The sequence below is a fragment of the Bos javanicus genome, chromosome 20 (genome assembly GCF_032452875.1).
Source record: "Bos javanicus breed banteng chromosome 20, ARS-OSU_banteng_1.0, whole genome shotgun sequence".
NCBI classification, from domain to species: domain Eukaryota; kingdom Metazoa; phylum Chordata; class Mammalia; order Artiodactyla; family Bovidae; genus Bos; species Bos javanicus.
The window spans coordinates 28,598,037-28,624,409 of record NC_083887.1 but is presented as its reverse complement, the minus strand read 5'-3'; the positions used below and the strand labels follow the sequence as shown (position 1 = coordinate 28,624,409).

General features: G+C 36.9%; 1 protein-coding gene across 9 annotated transcripts in view; it reads right to left on the bottom strand.

The window, feature by feature from the left end:
• The window catches only part of EMB (embigin), a 167,291-nt gene that overhangs the window by 16,579 nt on the left and 124,339 nt on the right, over positions 1 to 26,373 (bottom strand). Inside the window, exon 12 of one of the 9 annotated variants that reach the window (XM_061393571.1) lies at positions 19,788 to 22,992. The exons of 7 other annotated variants lie outside the window; for them this stretch is intronic. In XM_061393571.1, coding sequence (XP_061249555.1) covers positions 22,987 to 22,992 — 6 coding nt within the window. In that variant the 3' untranslated portion in view covers positions 19,788 to 22,986. Of the gene's footprint in view, positions 1 to 19,787; positions 26,281 to 26,373 lie in introns of those variants that run through there. One more of the 9 variants, XM_061393570.1, reaches the window with a different exon arrangement.

Here is a 26,373-nt window from a genome sequence, read left to right as displayed (position 1 = left end):
CCATACTTGCTCCTTTTTCTCTCCCTGTGTACAATTTCCAGAGTCTGCTCCTCTCTTCCTTTCTATCCTATTTTTCACAGAAGAAATAACTTTCTAAACTGCATACTTTTGAGTCCTTTATCTATAGCCAGCACTCTAATATACAAGAGTTTTTTGGCAGTATTTTAGCACTTAGTATAGCCTTCCTTTTTATGGTGGTGATCTTAGTTCAATATTAGGCCCTCTATTTCCTTCTCCTATCTTCCTAGTTCAATATTAGGCCCTCTATTTCCTTCTCCTATCTTCCAGACAGTTTTTTCAAGATGTCTACCCTTTACTGCATGCAAACATTTGGTAGGAACTCAAGGAACAGCTCATCTCAAAGTGGCTCTTATTTTTCTGCTTACAGGCAAGTTGAAGTGGTAGCGTCCTCTGTTTTCCACATACACTGAAGGCTTGGGATTTGTGTGGTTTTCTTTGTTATCATTGTTGGTTTGTATAGTTTTGAAAGATATGTTGGGAGATATTAATTTAGGTGGCTCCCATTACTTTGACTATCCCAAATTAAGGTACATAATTTAAAGAATAATAATTGCGTTCTATCAGTAAGCTCTTAATTGACTCCTTAAGATTTTAAGATTTTTCATATTATGGATCTAATTTACTTTTGTAGGTTCATTAACCAACACTTAACTCCCAGTCTCCTCTTTCTATCCTTCCTTCTAGTAATTGGTGTTACAATTTTTAGCATTCCTTGATTTTGCCTTGTACTTCTTATCTCTGTACATTTCTTTACACTTTTTTCTCCTTGACAAATGTCTCCATTAATTATTCAGTAGTTAAAAATACTTTTTGTCCATTGAGTTTCTACCTTTTCCTTCCCTTAGTTGTAATCAAATGCTTACTCTATGATCATATAAAAAGAACTCAAATTAGGAGTCGTTTCCCACTCTTCATATTGGTACCTCAGCATGGGATCACTAGAAGTAACATACAAGAGTGTATTTTTCTCTTTCTCTACAAAATGAGTAAATTCAAGTAAATCAATCATCTATGACTCATTAAAGTTGAATTCCCACTTAGCATTTTGATAACATATGGTGAACTTTTCCTTGATAAACATTATAATTATCAAGTTTCAGTTCCTGCAATATTTCATATTCTTCCAAAGAGACATTTTAAAGACACGGAAAAATTGTATTATTAAATACCTGAATTTTTATTCCTAGAATGAATATTTTCTACTTTTGTCCAACTGCTACATGAAACATAATCAGGAGTTTGACTGCCCATTTCAGTTTTGTTTTTTTTTTTAGAAAGCCAGGCTTTCATAAAAATACGCCACTTTGATATTGTTTAATTTATAACTGTGAGGTAATTGACCTATACTGTCCCTGGATTCATGAACTTGGGTGTTTTTGCATTATATACAAACATTTATAGCAGAATAAGAAGGAAATAAAACTTTGGGAAGTCTAATTCTCTGACAATCCATTATGACTCTATCAAGATTCTGAAGCAACTACTGCATTTAAGTTCCTAACCATTCTTAGACTGTGGGGATTGTTCTTGTCAACTTAAATTTACCTGGTCCTTGTAGATCCAACTTTATGGCATAAGTTTGATACTGATTTCTTGTACTTTGTTTATTGAACAGCTTCTTGATATAATTCTGGTAAGCCCCAAAGTATACTAAAATGAAGTATAAAAATATTGAAACATTATTCTTCCTAGCCTATATATAGGCAGGCACTGCATCATCTACAAAACTGCCCCTTAGAAAACTGATTTTTGGTGTCTTCTTAAATGCCCCTGACTTTCTAAATGGTGCTTTGCCAGATCAATCATTTCACTGAAGGAGTGTAGGTAATTTTTATAATTAGTGGAATTTTCCTTATACCCCTCAAATCAGACCACTGCACAGACAGCTGGCCTTGATATCAAGACACCAAACACAAGCCTTTTCAGAAATCAAGTTTAATGCTCTTTAGCTGATGAAAAAATAATGACTTGTTTCCTGGCTGATTTTCTTACTTTCTATTTTTCTCTCCTTCTACCTTGCCCTCAAGCATGCACACAAACTGCATTTTTTCCAGCCAAGGTGGAAGATGTGTCAGCTCAGAGGCAGAGCATAATGACTCTCCTCGGTCAAAAAAAAAGACATATGTTATTTTAAAAATTTGGTAAGAATTATTAATATGAAAAATAGTAGGAAAACAGTCAAAACTGTTAGTAACCTTGCCAGATTATCGTCTTTGCTGCCTTTTAGCCATGACCTTCCTTCCTTAAGGATGACTATCATCTTTTCTTTCTTTTTCTCTCTTCCTTCCTTTATTCCTTCCTTCTCTTTGTCTTTATCTCACTCTCAACCATTGCCTGCATTCTCATGCAGGAGAACAGATTAGAATAGGAGAACCTGAAAGAGATTTGTACTAAGTGGAAATAATATTTCAAATTCTAATCCATGTAGACTGGCAGGAGAATGACGGCAAAATGCTTTGTACCAAGATTGTACTCTGCAGTGTTTCAGATTGATTTCAGTGATTTCTCTAAAGACTGCTAATATCACCAAACATACATTAATTTGTTTTATCATAATTTTAGTTTACCATAAAACTAGTTTATATTTTTAATACACAGATAGAATTTCCTATCAATGAGATTTGATGTGCACCTCATTAGAATAGGGTTCAGAAAAAGACTTCTGTATTGTCAATTGACTTTACCCTGTTTTTGAAGCAAGTTTTAAGTGAATAATTAAGGAAATATAAACTTGGGGAATTAACACCAACAACTGGTATTTGGCTTGTTCCAAAGTAAACTCTACAAAGATTGAATATATGTATCTATTAAACCATAACTAGTGAAAGTGTTAGTCTCTCAGTCGTGTCTCTCTGTGACCCCATGGACTGTAGCCTGCTGGGCTCCTCAGTCCATGGAATTCAAATTCTCCAGGCAAGAGTACTGGAGTGGATTGCCATTCCCTTCTCCAGGGGATCTTCCTGACCCCGGAATCAAACCCTGGTCTCCTGCATTGCAGGCAGATTCTTTACCATCTGAGCCACCAGGGAAACCGTAACTAAGGTGACCTTAAAGAATTTAGATAACTATTGTACACTTTCAGCTCGTCTCCCTGCTTCAACATTTGCTATCCTCCATTCTCCACACAGCAGTCAAAGCAATCCTTTAATAATGTAAATCAGGTCATGCCATGCTTCTGCTCAGCATCATCCTGTGACTCTTACGTCAGAGCCTGTGTGTTTCTGACATAAGAAAATACCTATTTGCCATTCTTCTTTGAGAGTTTAACCCTTAGTGTATTCACAAATGTCTAGAATGAACACTACGTCTTCTACTTTCTCTCAGAGATAGGTGTGGCCATCAGACAAGGTTTTATTCAGTGAAATGTCATTACGCCTTGATGCCATAACACTCCTAGATGAGAACATAGGCAAAACATTCTCTGACATAAATCATAGAAATGTTTTTTACGTCAGTCTCCAAGACTAAAAATAAAGGCAAACATAAACAGTAGAACTTTATCAAAACTTACAAGCTTTTGCACAGCAAAGGAAACCATAAGCTAAGCAAAAAGACAACCTACGGACTAGGAGAAAACATTTGCAAACCATGCAACCTACAAAGGTATAATTTCCAAAATATACAAATAGCTCATACAACTCAATAGCAGAAAAAACACAAACAATCGAATCCAAAAATGGGCAGAAGACCTAAACAGACGTTTCTCTTAAGAAGACATACAGATGGCCGTCACTAATTATTAGAGAAATGCAGATCAGACTACAATGAAGTACCACCACATACTAATCAGAATGGCCATCATTAAAAAACAAATGCTGGAGAGAGTGTGGAGAAAGCACCTTCCCACAGTGTTGATGGAAACATACATTGGTGCAGTCACTGTGGAAAACAGTATGGAAGTTCCTTAAAACAACTAAAAATAAAGTTGCCATATGATCCACCAATCCTACTCCTGGGCATATATCTGGAAAAAAAAGATATATGTACTCCAGTGTTCATAGCAGCACTGTAATAGCTGAGACATGGTAGCAACCTAAATGTCCTCCTACAGATGAATGGATAAAGAAGATGTGGTATAATATCTTAGTAGTAGAGGAATAGTAGAGGAATACTACTACTTGGCCTTAAAAAATAATGAAATAATGCCGTTTGCAGCAGCATACATGACCTAGAGATTAGCATACTGAGTCAGAAAGAGGCAAATACTGTATGATATCACTTGTGTGTGGAATCTGAGACAGGACACAAATGAACTTATTTATGACATAGAAACAGATTCACAGACATAGAAAGCAAACTTACGGTTACCAAGGGGGAAAGTGCATGGGGCAGGGATAAACTAGGAGTTTGGAATTAGCAGATACAAGCTATTATATATGAAATAGATAAACCATTGGACCTACTACTGTATAGCCCAGGAAACTGTATTCAATAACCTGAAATAAACCATCATGGAAAAAAAAAATGTGTATGTATTTATAACTGAATGACTTTGCCATACACCAGAAACTAAAACAGCATTTAAGTCAAGTGTATTTTTAATTTAAAAATATCTTGAGCACTTTTTGGGATATAACTTTATAAATAGAGTAAGTCCCTTTCATAGGAACGAGTTCCATTCCAAGAGCACTTTCGTAAGTCCAATTTGTTCATCCAACAGTTAGCCTAGGTACCCACCTAGCACAATCGGCTATTTAGTACCGTACTGTAATAGGTTTACAATATTTTTACACAGTACAGTACCTTGAAGAATGCAGTAGTACAGAACAACTGCTGATGCTTCTTAGCAGTACCAGCTACATCACTGCTGCTTTTACACTTGCTTCTGGACATCCTGGGCTTCAAATAAAGATCTGGTACTACTGCACTCTATACAACAGTGTGTGTGTGTTAGTTGCTCAGTCACGTCTGACTCTTTGCAACACCACTGACTATTTCCTGCCAGGCTCCTCTGTCCATGGAATTCTCTAGGCAGAAATACTGGAGTAGGTAGCTATTCCCTTCTCCAGGGGATCTTCCCAGCCCAGGGATTGAACCTAGATCTCCCACACTGCAGGCAGATTCTTTACCATCTAAGCCACAAGGAAAGCCCCACTCTAATAAAATACTGTATAATAAAATACACAAAAGCGCAACTACTTGTAGAGGATGAATGCATGTGACAATGTACACTAGATGCATGAACTAACTTATATGATTGGACATTTGAACACACGTTCACGTCTGAAATTTTGCAACATTTGTATGTAGGGGACTTAACTGTAGAAGCATTTTCTTTGTTCCCTTGTACTTTCTGATTATTGAAATGCAGAGTTGATAGCTGGAGCTCCTTCAGTCATCTCAGTTCCTGAGGCTAAAAGCCATTCTGAGCATAACTGAAGAGCAAGATAGAAGGAGCTATGACCCTGCCAATTTTTTGAAATTTTTGATGCCTGTATATTGATGTCTTTATATGAAAGACAAGCAATCTTCTGTCTTTCAGAAGCTAGTCTAAATATAAATTTTTCATCATTTGCAGCTGTACCTAATTCTAACTTTCACGTGACTGAGAATAAAATTAAAATTCTCTCTATGCCCTATGTGTTCCTTGGCTAATTTTATCCCTTATTTCCTACCCTTCATCCACATTCAGTCTATTCTGGCTATACTGAACTTCTTGCTACTACTCACTGGACACATCAAGCACATTATTATCTTTGGGTCTAGGTGCTTTTTATCCTTCATTCTGTCATTCTGTCCTGGAGCACAGGACTCCTGGGCATGTCTGGTCTCTGTATGGACTTCCTCTAGAAAAGACTTCTAACCAGTATATCTCAAATAAAAGCACAAGTTAATCTTTCATCATCTACTTTATTTTTATAGCATGTATTAATCCCAGTTAATGTATTTTTTATTTGCCTCTTAGTTTATCTATCTTCCCCCAGAAGCTAAATTCCATGACGTACATATTTAATTGCCCCTCTGTCTCCCAGACCAAGAACCATTCCAGGCATTTGGTCCATCCCAAGACCAAGAATGCACATTCCAGTGTGCATTCTTGAATGTATGAGCATATGAATAGTTGACTATTCATGTACATACCCATTTATTCTTCTTATATTATTATCCTACCTGTTATACCCAGGATAGTTTAGGCTAGCAAACTAATATGATGCTCATCATTTTTTGATGATGAGTTTGTTACAGTTCCCTAGATCCTTCAAAGTTCCATTTTGTTCACTTTCGTGTTGTTGGTTTCATTTTTACACACAGCAAACAGGAAGAATCTTGCTGAAATAAGACGCTAAATTTAGTTTTCTTTGTTTGTTTTTGATGGGAAGAGACCCAAAATGGAAATGCAGTGAATTCCATGTATCCCATCCTGAATATGACTGTTTTTGACAAGGTATCAGGTCAGATCAGATCAGTCACTCAGTCGTGTCCGACTCTTTGCGACCCCATGAATCACAGCACACCAGGCCTCCCTATCCATCACCAACTCCCGGAGTTCACTCAGACTCACGTCCAGCGAGTCAGTGATGCCATCCAGCCATCTCATCCTCTGTCGTCCCTTTCTCCTCCTGCCCCCAATCCCTCCCAGCATCAGAGTCTTTTCCAATGAGTCAACTCTTCGCATCAGGTGGCCAAAGTACTGCAGTTTCAGCTTTAGCATCATTCCTTCCAAAGAAATCCCAGGGCTGATCTCCTTCAGAATGGACTGGTTGGATCTCCTTGTAGGCCAAGGGACTCTCAAGAGTCTTCTCCAACACCACAGTTCAAAAGCATCAATTCTTCGGCGCTCACCCTTCTTCACAGTCTAACTAACTCTCACATCCATACATGACCACAGGAAAAACCATAGCCTTGACTAGCCAGACCTTTGTTGGCAAAGTAATGTCTCTGCTTTTGAATATGCTATCTAGGTTGGTCATAACTTTCCTTCCAAGGAGTAAGCATCTTTTAATTTCATGGCTGCAGTCACCATCTGCAGTGATTTTGGAGCCCAGAAAAACAAAATCTGACACTGTTTCCACTGTTTCCCCATCTAGTTCCCATGAAGTAATGGGACCGGATGCCATGATCTTCGTTTTCTGAATGTTGAGCTTTAAGCCAACTTTTTCACTCTCTGCTTTCACTTTCATCAAGAGGCTTTTGAGTTCCTCTTCACTTTCTGCCATAAGGGTGGTGTCATCTGCATATCTGAGGTTATTGCTATTTCTCCCAGCAATCTTGATTCCAGCTTGTGTTTCTTCCAGTCCAGCGTTTCTCATGATGTACTCTGCATATAAGTTAAATAAGCAGGGTGACAATATACAGCCTTGACGAGCTCCTTTTCCTATTTGGAACCAGTCTGTTGTTCCATGTCCAGTTCTAACTGTTGCTTCCTGACCTGCATACAAATTTCTCAAGAGGCAGATCAGGTGGTCTGGTATTCCCATCTCTTTCAGAATTTTCCACAGTTTATTGTGATCCACATATCACATTATTACAATTCAGAATTCAGGAAATATACTGATCTCACACTACTATGGGATTGTTTGGCTGTATTGTTTTATGAGCAAGAGTGGAATTTTCCCTCAATGAATTATTGTACAGTCAGTCATACTGGTAAGATGTTAATTCTGGGGAAGAAAATCAACCTGCAGTGGTGTGCCACAGGCAGAAAAGTTTGAAAAGCTTTCATCTTCTCTAAACATTTTGGACATGCAGCCTGGGCTCTAAGAGAGACACTGGGAGTGCTATTGGTAGAGGCAGGCTGGATTTAAGCAGGAATGAAGTTAGGTAAGAACTCTGTAGTATAGGGCTTATCATTGAATAATTATAAATTATTTTATGTGATATTTCCCTTCCAGTATGGTCAAGCCTTCAATAACATCTGGGAAATATTTTCTATGTCATGATGAATAAAGAGAAAGGAAACTATTCCACATCTTAGAATGAATCAGAAAGAAAGCAGAAGCCTCTTCCAAGATTCATGGTGCCAGGTCTGTCCCCAAAATAGTGGCAATTAACCCAGGCAGTACAGCTGAGGCAGCATCATCATAGCCTAAAAAGGAAGTTAGAGGGACAAACCAGAGCCTGAACTCTGAAAAACTGTCACGAATTGTCAAAATTGAGAATTTTTGAGAAGGTATTCATTTTTGCACTAAAGCCTTTGGGAGGGTAATTCCATTTTAATGAAGGCTACCTAGATAAGACCTCTTCTGTATTTTATTTTCTTTTCTTGTCCAGAAAGTTTTCAGCAAAGAAGAAAGCATTTTTCACATTGTACTGAAAATTGCTGCTTAATTCCTCCCCACCGCCCCCAGCTCTAGCCTGTAAATTCTTTAGGACCTGCTTCTTTCATCTGTGTATTCCCAGTGGCTAGCACCCTACTGAGCAAAGTAAATCCTCAATAATTGCTTGTGGAAGGCATAAACAAGCCTTTCTCAGAGCATTTACAGTCATTCCCATGATTTGAATGAAATAATGTACATAAAATATTTTTCATAACAATGTTAATTGAATCTTAAGTGGTGCTGAGGGCCTTTTATAAACACACACTGAAAAATGAGCAAAGAAAATTTCAGTAACATTGCAAAAATGCTCTTGGTATTGTCACAGAAGAGGATATGAAATGAAGTGAAAAGAATGCTCTGTATCACTTAAATACAAGAATTTAATTCCCACATTCTTGCTATTCCTATTCTGTCTTTCAAGACACACAAAACTAGAATTTGGAATGGGAGAGAGCCTGGGACTTCCCTGGTGGCTCAGCAGTAAAGAATCCGCCTGCAAAGCAGGAGACGATGCTGGATTTGTTCTGTGGGTTGAGAAGATCCCCTGGAGTAGGATGTCAACCCACTCCACTACTCTTGCCAGAATAAGTCCCACGGACAGAGGACCCTGGTGGGTTACAGTCCTTGGGGTCGCAGAGTCAGACAGGGCTTAGAAACCAAGCACGTGAGCATGGAGCCTGGGAAGAAACACGGGAATACATGGATGCCTTTCACTCAGCCCAACCCAACTGTGACCTAATTCTAAGAAAACAACCCAGCTTCAAATTATGATCTCTCTTAAACACCTTAATTTCCTTCCCCAAAGGTAAGTCCTTGAGGTTTCTGAGGCTAAAGTAAAGGACTGGCTGATGCCCAGCTTTCTCCCTCACTAGATAACTAGTTTACAACAGTTTTGCTAGGTATAAATTAGTAAACTCTACCGAATTCTATGTGGTGTAAAAGGAAAGCCAGGTAGAAAATGAACACGTTAAGTTTTTGTTTGATTCTCAGTGGTTCAAAACTCATAAAAGTCAACTGTTTGCCACAGATCACAGGATTTTGCAATTCAACTGTGTCATAGTCCATTCATTTGGCAACATTCTTTCTCAAGTCTCTCCAGTATAAGGGTGCCTGTCTTTTAATGTCTCATTTGGCTTAAGAAGTTTCCAGCCTAGACTCAATCCTATGGATACTGATTTCTTTTCTGAAACGTATTATGTAATCGGGGCCCATTTAGTCCACAATGGTAGGGGCACAGATACAAAATAATTAGTACTTTGGCAAATTTCTATGATTAAAACAGAAAAGTAAGAATGATAGACACATTTCACATGGTTTAAAGTCAGGTTCAGCTCAGTTCAGTCACTCAGTCGTGTCCGACTCTTTGCAACCCCATAAATCGCAGCATGCCAGGCCTCCCTGTCCATCACAAACTCCCAGAGTTCACTCAGACTCACGTCCATCGAGTCGGTGACGCCATCCAGCCATCTCATCCTCTGTCATCCCTTTCTCCTCCTGCCCCCAATCCCTCCCAGCATCAGAGTCTTTTCCAATGAGTCAACTCTTCGCATGAGGTGGCCAAAGTATCAGAGTTTCAGCTTTAGCATCATTCCTTCCAAAGAACACCCAGGGCTGATCTCCTTTAGGATAGACTGGTTGGATCTCCTTGCAGTCCAAGGGACTCTCAAGAGTCTTCTCCAACACCACAGTTCAAAAGCATCAATTCTTCGGTGCTCAGCCTTCTTCACAGTCCAACTCTCACATCCATAATGACCACTGGAAAAACCATAGCTGTGACTAGATGGACCTTTGTTGGCAAAGTAATGTCTCTGCTTTTGAATATGCTATCTAAGTTGGCCATAACTTTCCTTCCAAGGAGTAAGCGTCTTTTAATTTCATGGCTGCAGTCACCATCTGCAGTGATTTTGGAGCTCAGAAAAATAGTTTTTCACTGTTTCCACTGTTTCCCCATCTATTTCCCATGAAGTGATGGGACCAGATGCCACGATCTTAGTTTTCTGAATGTTAAGCTTTAAGCCAACTTTTTCACTCTCTGCTTTCACTTTCATCAAGAGGCTTTTGAGTTCCTCTTCACTTTCTGCCACAAGGGTGGTGTCATCTGCATATCTGAGGTTATTGATATTTCTCCTGGCAATCTTGATTCCAGCTTGTGCTTCTTTCAGCCCAGCGTTTCTCATGATGTACTCTGCATATAAGTTAAATAAACAGGGTGACAATATACAGCCTTGACGTACTCCTTTTCCTATTTGGAACCAGTCTGTTGTTCCATGTCCAGTTCGAACGGTTGCTTCCTGACCTGCATATAGGTTTCTCAAGAGGCAGGTCAGGTGGTCTGGTATTCCCATCTCTTTCAGAAGTACCCCAAATAATACAATGTCTGCTGCCAATTAACAAAGGAATATCATTTCTTTCTACAACTGACTTTAATGTACACATTTTTGCATCATGAACCCAGACTGTACTTTCACCATGAATTAAATCCAAACAATACCATAGAAAATAGCAAGACACCACTTAATAGGTGTGAAACCAGAAATCTAATATCCATAAATAAGAACCAGTTTTGTAAATTGTGGTTTTCTCCATATAAATTTGTATTATTTCTGTCATTTCTTCATATACTTTTGTAACATTTTAAAAGAGCACAAAACTTTTATTTCTCTTTAGATAAAATATACATATTTTATAGAGCTTTAACTCTTTTTTTTTTAATTTAACTAAAGATTTTTCTTTGCACCAGTTAAGGAAACTTCAGTGCATCACTGAAAGCAAAATTAGACTATAATTTGATCATTGTTTTCAGAATTTCAGGAGACGTTTTTAAGACAGAATATTTCTTAACTCAGAATTTTAATGCTTTCTGAGCTATCTGACCTAGAAGAGTGTCATCAAGAGACTGGTGTCTGTCTCACTTGCAAACTTAGAGTGCTGAATACTGTCTTAGCCACAAACTGTCTCCTGCCACTATAATCACTGTGAACCCTGGTTGATCACCCTTATCTCCTGCTCCACATGACAGCTACTATAATGGCCCCAGAACCCCTATTCAAAGAAACAAATACATGAGTGAATGTAATTAGGATAGGGAGGTGACACGAATGGTAATATATATATACATATATATATATACACTCTCGTATTTTGTGTGTGCAGATATATTTTTATAAATGGGCAACGTTTTGATTGAACCTTGATTATGGATTTATTTCCAAAATAAAATAACATTTTTTTCTTGTCAGCAGAAAGCTAAACTGGCTCTTGTAGCTCTGGTGGAGAACAATGAGAGATTTAATAGAAATTATTTATATATAATTTATATATGCAAATTATATTATATATATTATTTATAAATAATTTCTATCTTTTGTATAACTGCTGTCAACTGAAGAAAAAAGCACACTTAAAAGTTGTGAGTTAGAAGAAAACATAGGCAAAACACTCTCTGGCATAAATCACAGCAGGATCCTCTATGGCCCATACCAGAGTAATGGAAATAAAAGCAAAAATAAACAAATGGGACCTAATTAAACTGAAAAGCTTTTGCACAATGAAGGAGACTATAAGCAAGGTAAAAAGACAGCCTTCAGATTGGGAGAAAATAATAGCAAATGAAGCAACTGACAAACAACTAATCTCAAAAATATACACGGAGCTCATGCAGCTCAAATCCAGGAAAATAAATGACCCAATCAAAAAATGGGCCAAAGAACTAAACAGACATTTTTCCAAAGAAGACATACAGATGGATAACAAACACATGAAAAGATGCTCAACATCACTCATTACCAGAGAAATGCAAATCAAAACCACTCTGAGGTACCCTCTCACACCAGTCAGAATGGCTGCGATCTAAAAGTCTACAAGCAATAAATGCTGGAGAGGGTGTGGAGAAAAGGGAACCCTCTTACACTGTTGGTGGGAATGCAAACTAGAACAGCCACTATGGAGAACAGTGTGGAGATTCCTTAAAAAACTGGAAATAGAACTGCCTTATGATCCAGCAATCCCACTGCTGGGCATACACACTGAGGAAACCAGAAGGGAAAGAGACATGTGTACCCCAATGTTCACTGCAGCACTGTTTATAATAGCCAGGACATGGAAGCAACCTAGATGTCCATCAGCAGATGAATGGATAAGAAAGCTGTGGTACATATACACAATGGAGTATTACTCAACCATTAAAAAGAATACATTTGAATCAGTTCTAATGAGGTGGATGAAACTGGAGCCTATTATACAGAGTGAAGTAAGTCAGAAAGAAAAACATCAGAACAGTATATTAACACATATATATGGAATTTAGAAAGATGGTAACAATGACCCTATATGCGAGACCACAAAAGAGACAGAGATGTAAAGAACAGACTTTTGGACCCTATGGAGAAGGCAAGGGTGAGACGATTTGAGAGAATAGCACTGAAACACTTGTATTACCACATGAGAAATAGACCGCCAGTCCAGGTTTGGTGCATGAGACAGGGTGCTCAGGACTGGTGCACTGGGATGACCCTGAGGGAGGGATCAGTAGGGAGGTGGCAGAGGGGTTCAGGATGGAGAACACATGTACACCCATGGCTGACTCATGTCAATGTATGCCAAAACCACTACAATATTGTAAATATTTTTAGTTTAGTTGCTCAGTCATGTTGGACTCTTTGCGACCTCATGAACCACAGCACACCAGGCTGCCCTGTCCATCACCAACTCCTGGAGTCCACCCAAACCCATAAGTCGGTGATAACATCCAGTCATCTCATCTTCTGTTGTCCCCTTCTGCGAAATCTAACTGTTGCTTCCTGACCTGTATACAGATTTCTCAAGAAGCAGGTCAGGTGGTCTGGTATTCCCATCTCTTTCAGAATTTTCCAGTTTACTGTGACCCACAGAGTCAAAGGCTTTGGCATAGTCAATAAAGCAGAAATAGATGTTTTTCTGGAACTCTCTTGCTTTTTCGATGATCCAGTGGATGTTGGCAATTTCATCTCTGGTTCCTCTGCCTTTTCTAAAACCAGCCTGAACATCTGGAAGTTCACATTCACTTATTGTTGAAGCCTGGCTTGGAGAATTTTGAGCATTACTTTACTAGCGTGTGAGATGAGTGCAATTGTGCGGTAGTTTGAGCATTCTTTGGCATTGCCTTTCTTTGGGACTGGAATGAAAACTGACCTTTTCCAGTCCTGTGGCCACTGCTGAGTTTTCCAATTTGCTGGAATATTGAGTGCAGCACTTTCACAGAATCATCTTTTAGGATTGAAATAGCTCAACTGGAATTCCTTCCCCTCCACTAGCTTTGTTAGTAGTGACGCTTCCTAAGGCCCACTTGGCTTCACATTCCAGGAGGTCTGGCTCTAGGTGAGTGATCACACCATTGTGATTATCTGTATCGTGAAGATCTTTTTTGTATAGTTCTTCTGTGGATTCTTTCCACCTCTTAATATCTTCTGCTTCTGTTAGGTCCATACCATTTCTGTCCTTTATTAAGCCCATCTTTGCATGAATTGTTCCCTTGGTATCTCTAATTTTCCTGAAGAGATCTCTAGTCTTCACTGACTCAGTGGACATGAATTTGAGCAAATTCTGGGAGACAGTGGAGGACAGAGGAGCCCAGCATGCTACAGTCCATGGGGTAGCAGATTTGGACAAGATTTAGGGACTGAACAACAACAAGGTTCATGTAAACACTGAGATACAAAAGTAAGACATCATTACAAGTATCTTAGTTCTACCTCTTTACTGTCATTGCAAACATTAGTTTGTTTTCCATCTTTATCATCTTCTCATTTCAAGAATTTCATAGAAATGTAATCAGACCTTTTGAGACGGGCTTCTTCACTCAGCATAATTAGTTACATAATTAACTGCAAACCTTGAAATCCATCTAAGTTGTTGCATATTTGTTCCTTTTTATTTCTAAGCAATATTCCATGGTGTGGATGTAGTGCAGATTGCTTAAATATCAATAGTTACCCTTGCAAAACAATTTAGTTGCTTTCAGTTTCAGGCTACGATAATTAAAGCTGCTGTATACAGTCATGTACTGGTTTTTAGTGTGAACCTATGTTTTCATTCCTTTGAGATAAATGCCTAGGCATGTGGTTGCTGTGTCATGTTTATTATTTTTAAGAGACTGCTGCACCATCTTTCAGTGTCTGTGCTGCTGCTAAGTCGCTTCAGTCGTGTCCGACTCTGTGCGACCCCATAGACGGCAGCCCACCAGGCTTCCCGGTCCCTGGGATTCTCCAGGCGAGAACACTGGAGTGGGTTGCCATTTCCTTCTCCAATGCATGAAAGTGAAAAGTGAAAGTGAAGTCGCTCAGTCGTGTCCGACTCTTCTCGACCCCATGGACTGCAGCCTACCAAACTCCTCCGCCCATGGGATTCTCCAGGTCTGTACATTCCTACAAACAATATATAAGATCTCATTCTGTGCATCTGTGTCAGCGTCTGTATTGTCAATATTTTTTATTTTAGCTATTCTCATACGTATGTAGTGATAGCTCTTTGTGATCTTTATTTCCATAATAACTAGTGATGTTGAACACCTTTGTATGTACTTATTTACCATTTATATGTACTCTTCTGTGAAATGCTTCTTCATGCCTTTTGCTCATTTTCTACTTGGATTGTTTGTTTTGTTGTTAGTATTGAGTTTTGAGGGTTCTTTATATTTTCTAAATGAGTCCTTGGCCAGATACGTGACTTGCAAATATTTTCACCCAGTGTGGTTTGTCTTTTCATCTTCTTAAAAACGTCTTTTGCAGAGTAAAGGTTTATATTTTTGATGGATCATAATTAACCATTTTTTTCTTTTACAGATTGTACTTTTGATATCATTTCTGTGTACTCTTTACCAAGCCCTAGGTTCCAAAGATTTTCTCCTATTTTTCTACTAAAGGATTCATAGGTTATTTTTTTGCCTGTAAGTTTGTTCACTGTAGTTTTTTTTAAAAGTACATAAAATTTGCCACCTTATCCATTTTTAAGAGTACAGTTTAGTAGTATTAGGTATACTCATATTGTTGTTACAAAGGTCTGAACTTTTTCATCTTGCAAGACTAAAACTCTGTACTCTCAAATAAACCTTCTTTCCTCCCTCCTCCCCAGCCCCTAGTAACCATGATTCTCCTTTTTTCCTATGGATTTGACAATTTTAGATACCTCACAGAAGTGAAATCATACAGTGTTTGTGACTGACTCATTTCACTTAGCATAATGTCCTCAAGGTTCATCCATGTTGTAGCAGGAAACAGGATTTCCTTCTCTTTTAAAGCTGAATAAATCGCATTGTATGGCTATGCTGTTTATACAATTCGTGGAGTTCTCACAGCTAGTATACTGGTCAAGAAGCAACAGTCAGAACCCTGTATGAAACAACTGGTTCAGGATTGAGAAAGGAGTACAGCAATGCTTTTTATTGTCACCCTGTTTATTTAACTTCTACATAGAGCACATCATGTGAAATGGGAAACTGGATGAATTACAAGCTGGAATCAAGATTTCCATGAGAAATAACAACAAGCTCAGATATGTAGATGATACCATTCTAATGGCAGAAACTGAAGAAGAACTAAAGAGCCTCTTGATGAGGGTGAAGGAGGAGAGGTGAAAAAGCCAACTTAAAGCTCAATATTTAAAAAACTAAGATCACGGCATCCAGTCCCATGACTTCATGGCAAATAGAAGAGGAAAAGGTGGAAGCAGTGAAAGATTTCCTCTTAGGCTCTAAAATCACTGTGGATGGTGACTGCAGCCATGAAATTAGTTGACAATTTCTTCTTGAAAGACAAGCTATGAGAAACCTAGACAATGTGTTAAAAAGCAAGGACATCGCTTTGCCAGCAAATCTGTATAGTCAAAGCTATGGTCTTTCCAATGGTCATGTATGGGTGTGAGAGCTGAACAATAAGGCAGAACGCGAAAGAATTCATGCTTTCAAACTGTGGTGCTGAAGAAGACTCTTGAGAGTCCCTTGAAAAGTAAGGAGATCAAACCAGTTAATCTTAAAGGAAATCAACCCTGAATATTCTTTGGAAGGACTGATGCTGAAGCTGAAACTCCAATACTTTGGCCACCTGATACAAAGAGCTGACTGATTGGAAAAGACCCTGATGCTGGGAAAGACTGAAGGCAGAAGGAGAAGGGGATGACAGAGGATGAGATGGTTGGATGGCATCACTGATTCATTGGACATGAACTTGGGCAAACTCCAGGAGATGGTGATGGACAGAGAAACCTGGCGTGCTGCAGTCCATGGGATTGCAAAGAGTCAGACACAACTTGGCAACTGAACAGCAACAACAGTATGGCTATACTATGTTTATCCAATTCATCAAGTTAACAGATTTTTGCTTTGCTTCCACGTCTTGGCCATTGTGAATAGTGCTTAATGAACATGGTTGTGGAAGATTTAGGTGTAAGCCTTATAATGAAATTTGGCATCCATTTTGAGATATTTTTGCAAAACATGTGTGGTTTAAGATGCGTGTCATCATTTGTATAATCAATTCCTCCAGCAACATTTGTTGAAAGACTCTTTGGCAGTACTTGTATGGGGCTATTTCTGATTTCTTTATGCTGTTCCATTTTTCTGTATATCTGTCCTTCTGTCAGAACCACACAGTCTTGTGTTAACAGTTGTGTAATAAATCTTAAAATTGAATGAAGCAATTCCTCCAACTTTATCCTGATTTTTAAATATTATTTCAGCTTTTCTTTTTCCCTTTCCAAATAAATTTTAGAATAATTTTGCTTTATTTATTTATTGTTTAGTAAATATCTTCAGGATAAAATCTTATTGGATTATAAGTGTAAATCTGTATATCACTCTGGAGAGAACTGGCACTCCTACTTTCTTTTGATTTACACGGCATATATTTCCATTCTTTTACTTTACTGTTTCATCATTCCGTTTTTTCTCGCATTCCTGTGGGTTACTAGAACATTGCTTTACACTCCATTTTGATTTATCCAAAATGGCTTTTTATATCTTTGTTAGCGGTTGCTCTAGGTATCATAATATATAATTTATTACAGTTTACTGATACAGACATTTCACCAGTTTAAGTGAAGTGTAGAAACTTTATCTTCTCTTATGTCCCTTTATACTCCTGTTTATAATGTAAGGATATTAAATATTTTCTTTACATTTACATTACACTGACAACCAGATCAGGAAATGATGTGATTTTTGCTTTAATAATCAAAAACAATAGAGAAAAGTCAAAAGGAAAAGAAAGTCGACTGTATTCACTGATATTTTAACTCTTGCCATTATTCTGTTTATAATATTGCAGAATTTTTTCTTTTACAATTCCTGTCTTCTCAGAGAATTTTTTTAAATCATTCTTTTAGGGTTGGCCTTCTAGTGACAGTTTTTTAGTTATGCCTCATTGAGAATATGCCTCTTGATTTCTACTTCATTATTGAAGGATCATTTCACCAGACATAGAACACGAGATTTACAGAATTTTCAGCATTTGAAAAATGCTGTGGCACTTGTCTGTCCTTCACGGTTTTCGATAAAAAATCTGCTGTCATTCATTTTTTTCCTCAGTAGGTAAAGTGTTTCCATATTGCTGCTTTCAGGATTGTTTTTTTATTCTTAGTTTTCACAGCATTGATTACAGTGTGTCTTGGCATATATTTCTTCTTCGGGTTTTTGGTTTGTTATTTACACAGCTTCTTGAATCTGTTGGTTTATGTCACTTGCCAAATTTGGGGAAAGTTTCAGCCATTATTTATTTCTTGGAGTACTTTTTAAGTGCTACTATTTCCGTTTTCCTTCTGGCACTCAAATGACACAAATGTTTGTCTTTTGTCATCATCCCACAGGTCCCTAAGTCTCTGTCCATGTTTTTTAGTCTACATTATCCTTGTTATAGACTGGGTAATTTCTGTTGTTGTCTTCAGTATCACTGATTTGTTCTTCGGTCACCTCCATCTTGCTGTTGAGCTTATCCACTAAGTTTCTTTTAAAATTTCAGTTATTGCATTTTTCAGTTGTGAAATTTCTATCTGGGTTTTCCTTATATCTTCTATTTATTTTCTGATGCTTTCTGTTCATTATTTTTACATTTGTTCATAAATGTTCACTGAAGTGTTTTGATGATGGCTGCTTTAAAATTATCATCATATAATTCTCTTTTCATCTTGATATTAGCATCTGTTGATTGTTTTTTCTTATTCAAAGAGAGATGTTCATGATTTATATAATAACAAGTGAGGTTTTTATTGAAATTTGGATTCTTTAGGTACTGTGAGACACTTTAGTGGGGAAAGATTACTGATTACTCATTACTGTCAGGAAGTCGGAACTGTGAATTCTTTTGCCTTCACTGACATCTAAGGAAGGAGGGGTACCTTGTTCCTCTAGGATGGAAGTGAGATTTCAGCCTTCCACTAGGAGTGAGAAGGGGGCCTTGTTACCCTTCCCGGTGTTACCCCCCCAGGTGGGGTAAACGTCTCCCCACTCAGCTTTTTGTGCCGGTTGTGGGGGTGGGGCCACAGTGGTAGTGTTTGGCTGGAGTAGAACAGTTACTATCTAAATGTTTTTCTGCCTTACTAGATTATTTCTTTCATGGGAGAGAGTTTCCTGGATCTGAACTCACTGGTATTTCCAGGCTGTTGGCTTCTGTAGCACCTAGTCTGGAATATATGAGGCAACAAGAAAAAATCAGGAATCTTATTGGTGTGTCATACCTTGTGTCCCAAAGTTCCTAGTTGGTCTGCATTCTTCTCTTCACATTTCAGAATATTTTTCTGGTTTTTTAACAAGGCAAAATGTTGTTAGCTATATTTAGGGAGCAGAATAGGGGGAAATATGTCAACTACATCTTTCCAGAAGTGGATCTCCCCAATCATTGTTTGTTTAATCTAGTCATTACCCAAATACAGTCACTCACCCCCTTTAAATTGACCTAAAATGCTTTACAACACAAACATTTATTAGCCATTAGCCATTTTAATATGTGTATATAATTCAGTTGAGTCAAATATAATATATAGTGAAATATGCTATTATCCTCCCTAATGAGTTTTTCTTTTTGCCTTGACTGTTAAAATGCTCTATTTGGAATATTGATTCTCTTTTGTAGCAGTAGACATTTTTGTAGATTACAAATTTTGAAATATTTTGTAACCAGTTTTACCAAAATCAATTGAAAATGACACTGCAATGTTGAAAAAAAAATTTGTGCGGGACAAACAAATATGTCCTATACATTAATTTCATTTAAATGTCCGTTTATGTCAAGGCCACTGTTGTCTTTTTTATTTCTAAATATATCTTGCTATGTTTTGAAAATTCCTTTCCAACTTCCTATTTGATGTGTTAAAATACAGATTCCCAGCTGTAGGTACACTTTTTTTTGCTGGGCTTGGGAAGGATGAATTGTTTTACAAGACTTGAATCTCCTGTGTGTATAATTTAAAAAGTCAGTGTTTTCTATTATCTAGTGCCTTTAAATTCACATTTAAATAATTAAAAATTTAAAATACATTCTATAATGCTTAAATTTTTAATCCAGAGAACATTTTATTGAATTTAATTACATATTAGGCATATCCTTTGAGTTAACACAACAAAAAAACTTTAAACATTCTAATACAAACATTTTCTGTACTGTTTACATAATGCAGAATGGCGTTAGTGAGAATTTAGACATACATGTTAAAAAAAGAAAACCACAATTATTTGAAAATATGTTGTAATAAATCCACGGTGCTTCGTTTGTTTTTTTTTTAGTAAAATTTATGGGCAAATTTCTATCTTAAAAGACACAGAAGCAGTTCACGTAATCATACTGTGTGATATTTTTGTAGCATTATGTACCATTACAGTTAATTACAAATACTATTAAGTCTAATATTTTCATTTGTTTATCAAATAATCTTTAAAAAATGATTTGTGCTAATTATATTCTGAAGTAAATTACAAATTAAATAGCAGAATCAATTTTTATGAATAAAAGTGCTTAAACATAATAGATAACACACCAAATAATACAAGGACTTTAACCAATACCATAAACAAATTTCACTAGCTTTCTCCCATTTGGGACATGAGAAATGAAGAAATAGGTGTTATAGGTTAATCACATGATCAAAAGTAATTTTGACAATATTAGTCATGAGTGAGCTTCACTGATTTCAAAAAAAAATTTTATTATAAAGGCATAATCAGGCATTCCTGACTTATTGAGAATCATATGGATATTATCATTATGACACATTAATCATGAAGATAAGCAAATCCAAAGAATTGTCCAGTTCATTTCACAGGCCATCAAAAATACAACTTTGCTTCCTAGCTTCTCTTACAACTTGTGAATCACATTTTTGAATGCTGATACATTTATAGTACTGCTGAAAAGTAATAAATCTTTAAGATTACTAAATTGTCTCATAGGCATCTCACCTGGCATTTACTAAGGATAGTTCTTTCCCTGAAGGTGAATTTACAAGTGTTTATTATTCAGACTTAAGATGTTACTGCTGTGCCTAGGCTAGATTATCCATTCAATTCTTTGCTCCTACCTACAGGTAAAAATGTGACTTACCATCTGTTTTCCATTTGTCCTTATAAAATTATAAATAGAACTTTCTTTCATTCTCATCGTTTGGATGATAAATTTTATGGTCACACTAGTTATTGAGAAGTAAAATTAGGGAAAAAAATAAAGACTCCAAACAAGCAAAAATATATTGATTCCTTAGCACCACTGCAGGGATAGCATAAATATGCCATAGCACAGGTTCTATAAGCCTTAAGAATAAAATTATGGAACTTATTATATAACTAACCATCTAAAGGAGTCAAATTTTTTTTTAAAAAAGACAGTTTATAGATAATAGCCTGATTTTTCTAAGACTCTCCTTAGTAGAAGGCCAAAGGTGTTCACCATAGTTGTTTAACCTAGACTCATTACGGAGAACTCCTTGGATTTCAATTCCCAGCTCCAAATACTTAATCTCTCAAGCTTGTTTCCTCATGTATAACACAATATGTAATAGTTTCTATAGCATAAGATGATGTGGAAATTAAATGAGATAAAACATTTCAAAGTATTTAGCGCAGTACCTGTCACATGCTAAGCACTCAACAAATGTGAGTCATTACTATTTAACAATACGATATACCATCAATAAAGAAATCAGTTGATAAGCTGCACATGTAACTGACCTTCCAGATATACTGTAAATATATTCCTAAATATCATGTGAAAGAAATACACAGAGAGTTCCAGTTTTCTTTATATCTCTGCTAGAGAAGATAAATTCAGTTAATCAAAATCAAAGTAGATAACATACATATATACAATTTAAGATTCCAAAATAATTGAGTCATTCATCTATTTTTCATTCATTCAATAAATATTAATTCAGAGAAAGCTATAATAGGTCAGTGTGCCTTTTAATTAATACTAGAACACACACTTTTGAACTTGCTCCCACCTAAAAATGTTAATCGGAAGTACCTAATTCATTGCAAAACTTGTTCCATTAGAGAAGATTCATTTTCTATAAAGAAGTAGATTCAGTAAATAATTTTGCATAAATCTACTTAAATGCCTCAAAGATGAAAATCCAGGGAGTATGTGAGCAGAACTGACATTTCTTTTTTTATGTATCTGATTATCAAATACAAACTTACAGAGACCAAAGTAAAGATAAACTTACAGGGACCAAAACTAAATAATGAAAGCTTTCTAAAAAATATATTTAAGATAAAGTTTTGAATTGGATTCTGAGATATTCTAAGGTACTATGAGGTATTGGCAGGGAGGAGGAATGAGAAAGTTAGTGGAGTGGACACTAATATCTACAGTGCCATGCAGAGAACTACAATTGCTAAAATTCTTTACATATATATAAAGTCAACACATTACCATACTGAAATAAAGGAGAAAAATAAGGTTAACATTTGTACTGCTAATAAAAGATAAAGGACAATGGGAATTTAGATAAGTTGAAAGCAACATACCCTGTATAATAGTTTAGGAGTCACAACTCTTTTTGCTCATTAGATTATTACACATTATTAAAATTCGACAGAAGTTTTTATTATATTGCTACTGTTTTTCAAAGAAGTGGAAGCAAACACTGAAGTTACAAAGGACTGGTTTATCTCTGTTAAAATATTTTGTTTCACTTTTGATGTCACAATTTAGATTCTTCTTCTTTTTTAATTTTATTTTTTACCTTTACAATATTGTATTGGTTTTGCCATATATAGAAATGAATCCGCCACAGGTATACATGTGTTCCCCATCCTGAACCCTCCACCCTCCTCCCTCCCCATACCATCCCTCTGGGTCATCCCAGTGCACCAGCCCCAAGCATCCAGTATCGTGCATCGAACCTGGATTTCTAAAAATAAGTATAAATTTATAAAATTTTATTTTCACCTATACATTTATCCATTCACTATACATCCATGACATCTACAATGTACCTTCTCTGTGGTAGGTATGGGACAAGCAAATAAAATCAGAATCCAGGAAGGAGACACATAAAAGCATATGTATAATACAGGTAAATAAGCACAAAAAATGTGGAGTTATTTGAGCACATATGATGGTACAGAGTCAACTGGGAATGAGGGATCTGCCAGGAAGTAACATCAGATTCAAGTCTTGAAGGCTAAACTTGAGTTCATCAAAGGGAGGCACACAGTGGGCAGCACTCTGGACAGACTCTCTCTTTGTCAAGGCTAAATCAAGACAGTGAAGAAAGATTAGTGACTTGGAAAACTGCAGCATTAAGATATGGCAAAGGGGAGCCTAAAGAGGTCTGTCATGGGAACTGGCACATTATGCTCCATAGTGAGATTTGTGTTTTAGAAATATGGCTGGCACCAATGCTAAAGGGGCATCTCAGGTGGTTCAGTGGTAAAGAACCTGCCTGCCAAGGCAGGAGATGTGGGTTCGATCCCTGAGGTGGAAAGATCCTCTGGAGAAGGAAATGGCAACCCACTCCAGTATTCTTGCCTGGAAAATCCCATGGACATAGAAGCCTGGTAGGCTACAGTCCATGGCGTTGTGAAGAGTTGGACATGACCGAGCAATTAAGTGCACACACACACACACAAAGCAATGCAAAAAAATGGATTAACAGTAGATGAGGCTGATGTAGGAAAATCAAGACCTTAGCTGTTGCAGCTGGTGAGCATGGAGGTAGGGGAGGCAATGAGTGGATTGATGAGCTGTTAAAGAGGACAAAGGAACAGAGATTCACGACTAATAAATATTAGTTAATAGAGGAAAAGAAAATGGCACAGTGAACTTTAGGTCTTGGCCTGGGTAACTGGATGCTAAGAAAAAAAAAAAGAGAGAAAAAGACTACAAAGTGAAGATTTACATTAGAGCATAAACTGAATATGAAAATATCTGGGAATTTAAGACATCATTAAATCTACTTAATATGCAGCAAAACTGTTAGCTGGAAAAATGAAGAGAATTCCCAAGGTGTCTAATATATAAACGTGGCGTAATTTTCCTACTTCAGCTTTTCTGCTTACTCTGTATTTTTAGTCAATTTACAATTGGTCATTTTTAGTTAATCCATTCATTTCCATGAGGTTACTTAATGGAAGCATTCCATTTTTTAACCTAACAGTGGTGAAATAATTTTCTGGAGGTTCCCCAGAGAGACTCTGAAAAGTCAAAATTCAACTTTAATTTCCTTTAATTTCCTGAGTACCTTTTCTGCTTAAAGTTACTGAACTTAATTTTCTTTGCTAGGAAAAATAGCAAACACTGACACTTAAAATTTCAATTTACTACATAAATATTTCAGATTATTTTACATTGGGACAGCAATTTTTCTTTTTGAGAACCATTTTAGTCTAAATAATGGTGGTAAAATAGAAGAGTACATACTGCATATGAGCTACAAATTGTATGGGGATTTGTATATATCTAGTCACAAATGCATTTGAATTGGATTTAGTCAAAAAGCGGGTCTGACTAACTTTTCATTGAATTCAAATTGTTCAGATTTTTTTTTTTTAAAGCATGATTTTTTTTCTTTTTTTTTTCTTTAATAGAAAATTATTTAATTAGTATACATGTGTTCCCCATCCTGAACCCTCCTCCCTCCTCCCTCTCCACACCATCCCTCTGGGTCGTCCCAGTGCACCAGCCCCAAGCATCCAGCATCGTGCATTGAACCTGGACTGGCATCTCGTTTCATACATGACGTTTCACATGTTTCAATGCCATTCTCCCAAATCTTCCCACCCTCTCCCTCTCCCACCGAGTCCATAAGACTGTTCTATACATCAGTGTCTCTTTTGCTGTCTCGTATACAGGGTTATCGTTACCATCTTTCTAAATTCCATATATATGCGTTAGATTAACTAAGTGAACTGCTTGGGTGCCATCATATAGATACCACCCAATATCATTTGGTCAAATTAATAATTAACTAAACCAAAACAAATGCCTGGCTCGTGGCTCTGAGACAAGAATATGATGAAACCTGCCATTACTTAAATGATGTAGTCTATTCAGTAAAACTTTTGTGGGTAGTTCACACGTTTTATGCCCCACAGTGCTGCAACAGAGAAGCTTCCAAGTCACACTTCATGTGTATTATTCATACTATTTAACATTAGTTAAGATGCCATATAAAGCATAATTTTTCACTATCTCAATTTTATTATAATTTTTTCACCCAGAATATCATACAAATTTCTGTAAAGTATTTTTTTCAAATAATTGAACTTCTCTTTTTCAAGCATTAGTCCCCTTTGTCACCAAGACCGTGGGTCTTCACCACCATCCCAAACCCTCCCTCTTTGCCTGTAATTGTTCTGATCCCTGCTGCACTGTGAGCTGGGGGACAGCGGACTCATAAGCACCAAGGATCCCCCAGCAGGATTCACATATTGTCTTCAACCTAACCTAGTATCCTGCTGTATGATACCAATATTCCATTCAAAGCCACTGACAACCTTTCATGGCTATTCAGATTTCAATCAACTTGGTTACACTGAGTTTTATAAAATAATTTAGTTATACACACAATAGAAAGCCTAAGGCACTGTCAACAACATAGAACAACTCTAACACTTCTTGATTTCAGACAAAGACATTAGTATTAGAAACCACTAACGACGCTTTTTGAGATATTTAGCCAGCCATGGATACCACCATGAAACACAGAAGCATGTCTATAGCAGTGAGACATCATGTCTATGTGAACCTTAGTCCTACAACATCAACAACAGCTGTAACTTAAGAAATCCAAAACCCACAGCTTAAAATAAAAAATGCTCTCTAGGAAGTCTAAGAATCACTTTAGCTTAATGTGGGAAAACAGTGGAGATGAGTGGAATGAGACAGAAACTTGCTTCTGTGGAGACGGAGATGGGCAAGTGTGCAGTTTTATTTCTTTGCCTTCAACCAATGTTTTCATAGGAAAAGTATGTTTTCCTTGTGGTGACTGCACAGTAACCACCATTAACAAAAGTAGACAGTGCTGATTTCCCCGTGATGACACTTCTTTTCAAAATGACTGAAGAATGAACTTTACGTGAAATTATTACAAACACTTCTACACCTAGTAAACATGACTGGGAAAAAAACCTTTTTAAGACAAATGGCAAAGCTTTGTTTTTAATGAATTCTTTGGTTATAAACAGGTCTAGAGTGACATTCACTCTGTGTACTGTTTGGTTTTGCTGGTGTCTATTCTGCGTGTCCCTTAAGGACTGGAATGAAATTAATTATCCTGGGTTATAGCTCATAGCACATACTTAATACAATTTACCTTGCTTTAGTGTAAAATACAGAATGAAAATATATTTGTAGATCTGAAATTGCATATAGTATTTACAAAGCTACTACTGAGCATTTTACATAAACTTCTCATCCTTTTAAAAGTAAAAAATCACACGTTCTTAACAGGAAGCAGAAATAAAGCTGAAATGCAAACTCTTTGTACATCTTCCTGTGACTCTTGACATGATGTTTGTCACTCACTGGCCCACGGATTCCTGAGTTACATAAAGCATAATGAAGCATAATTAGCACATCCTGGTTATTCTGTAACAACTTATTATTATTTTAGCAAAGCAAAAATTTCTGGA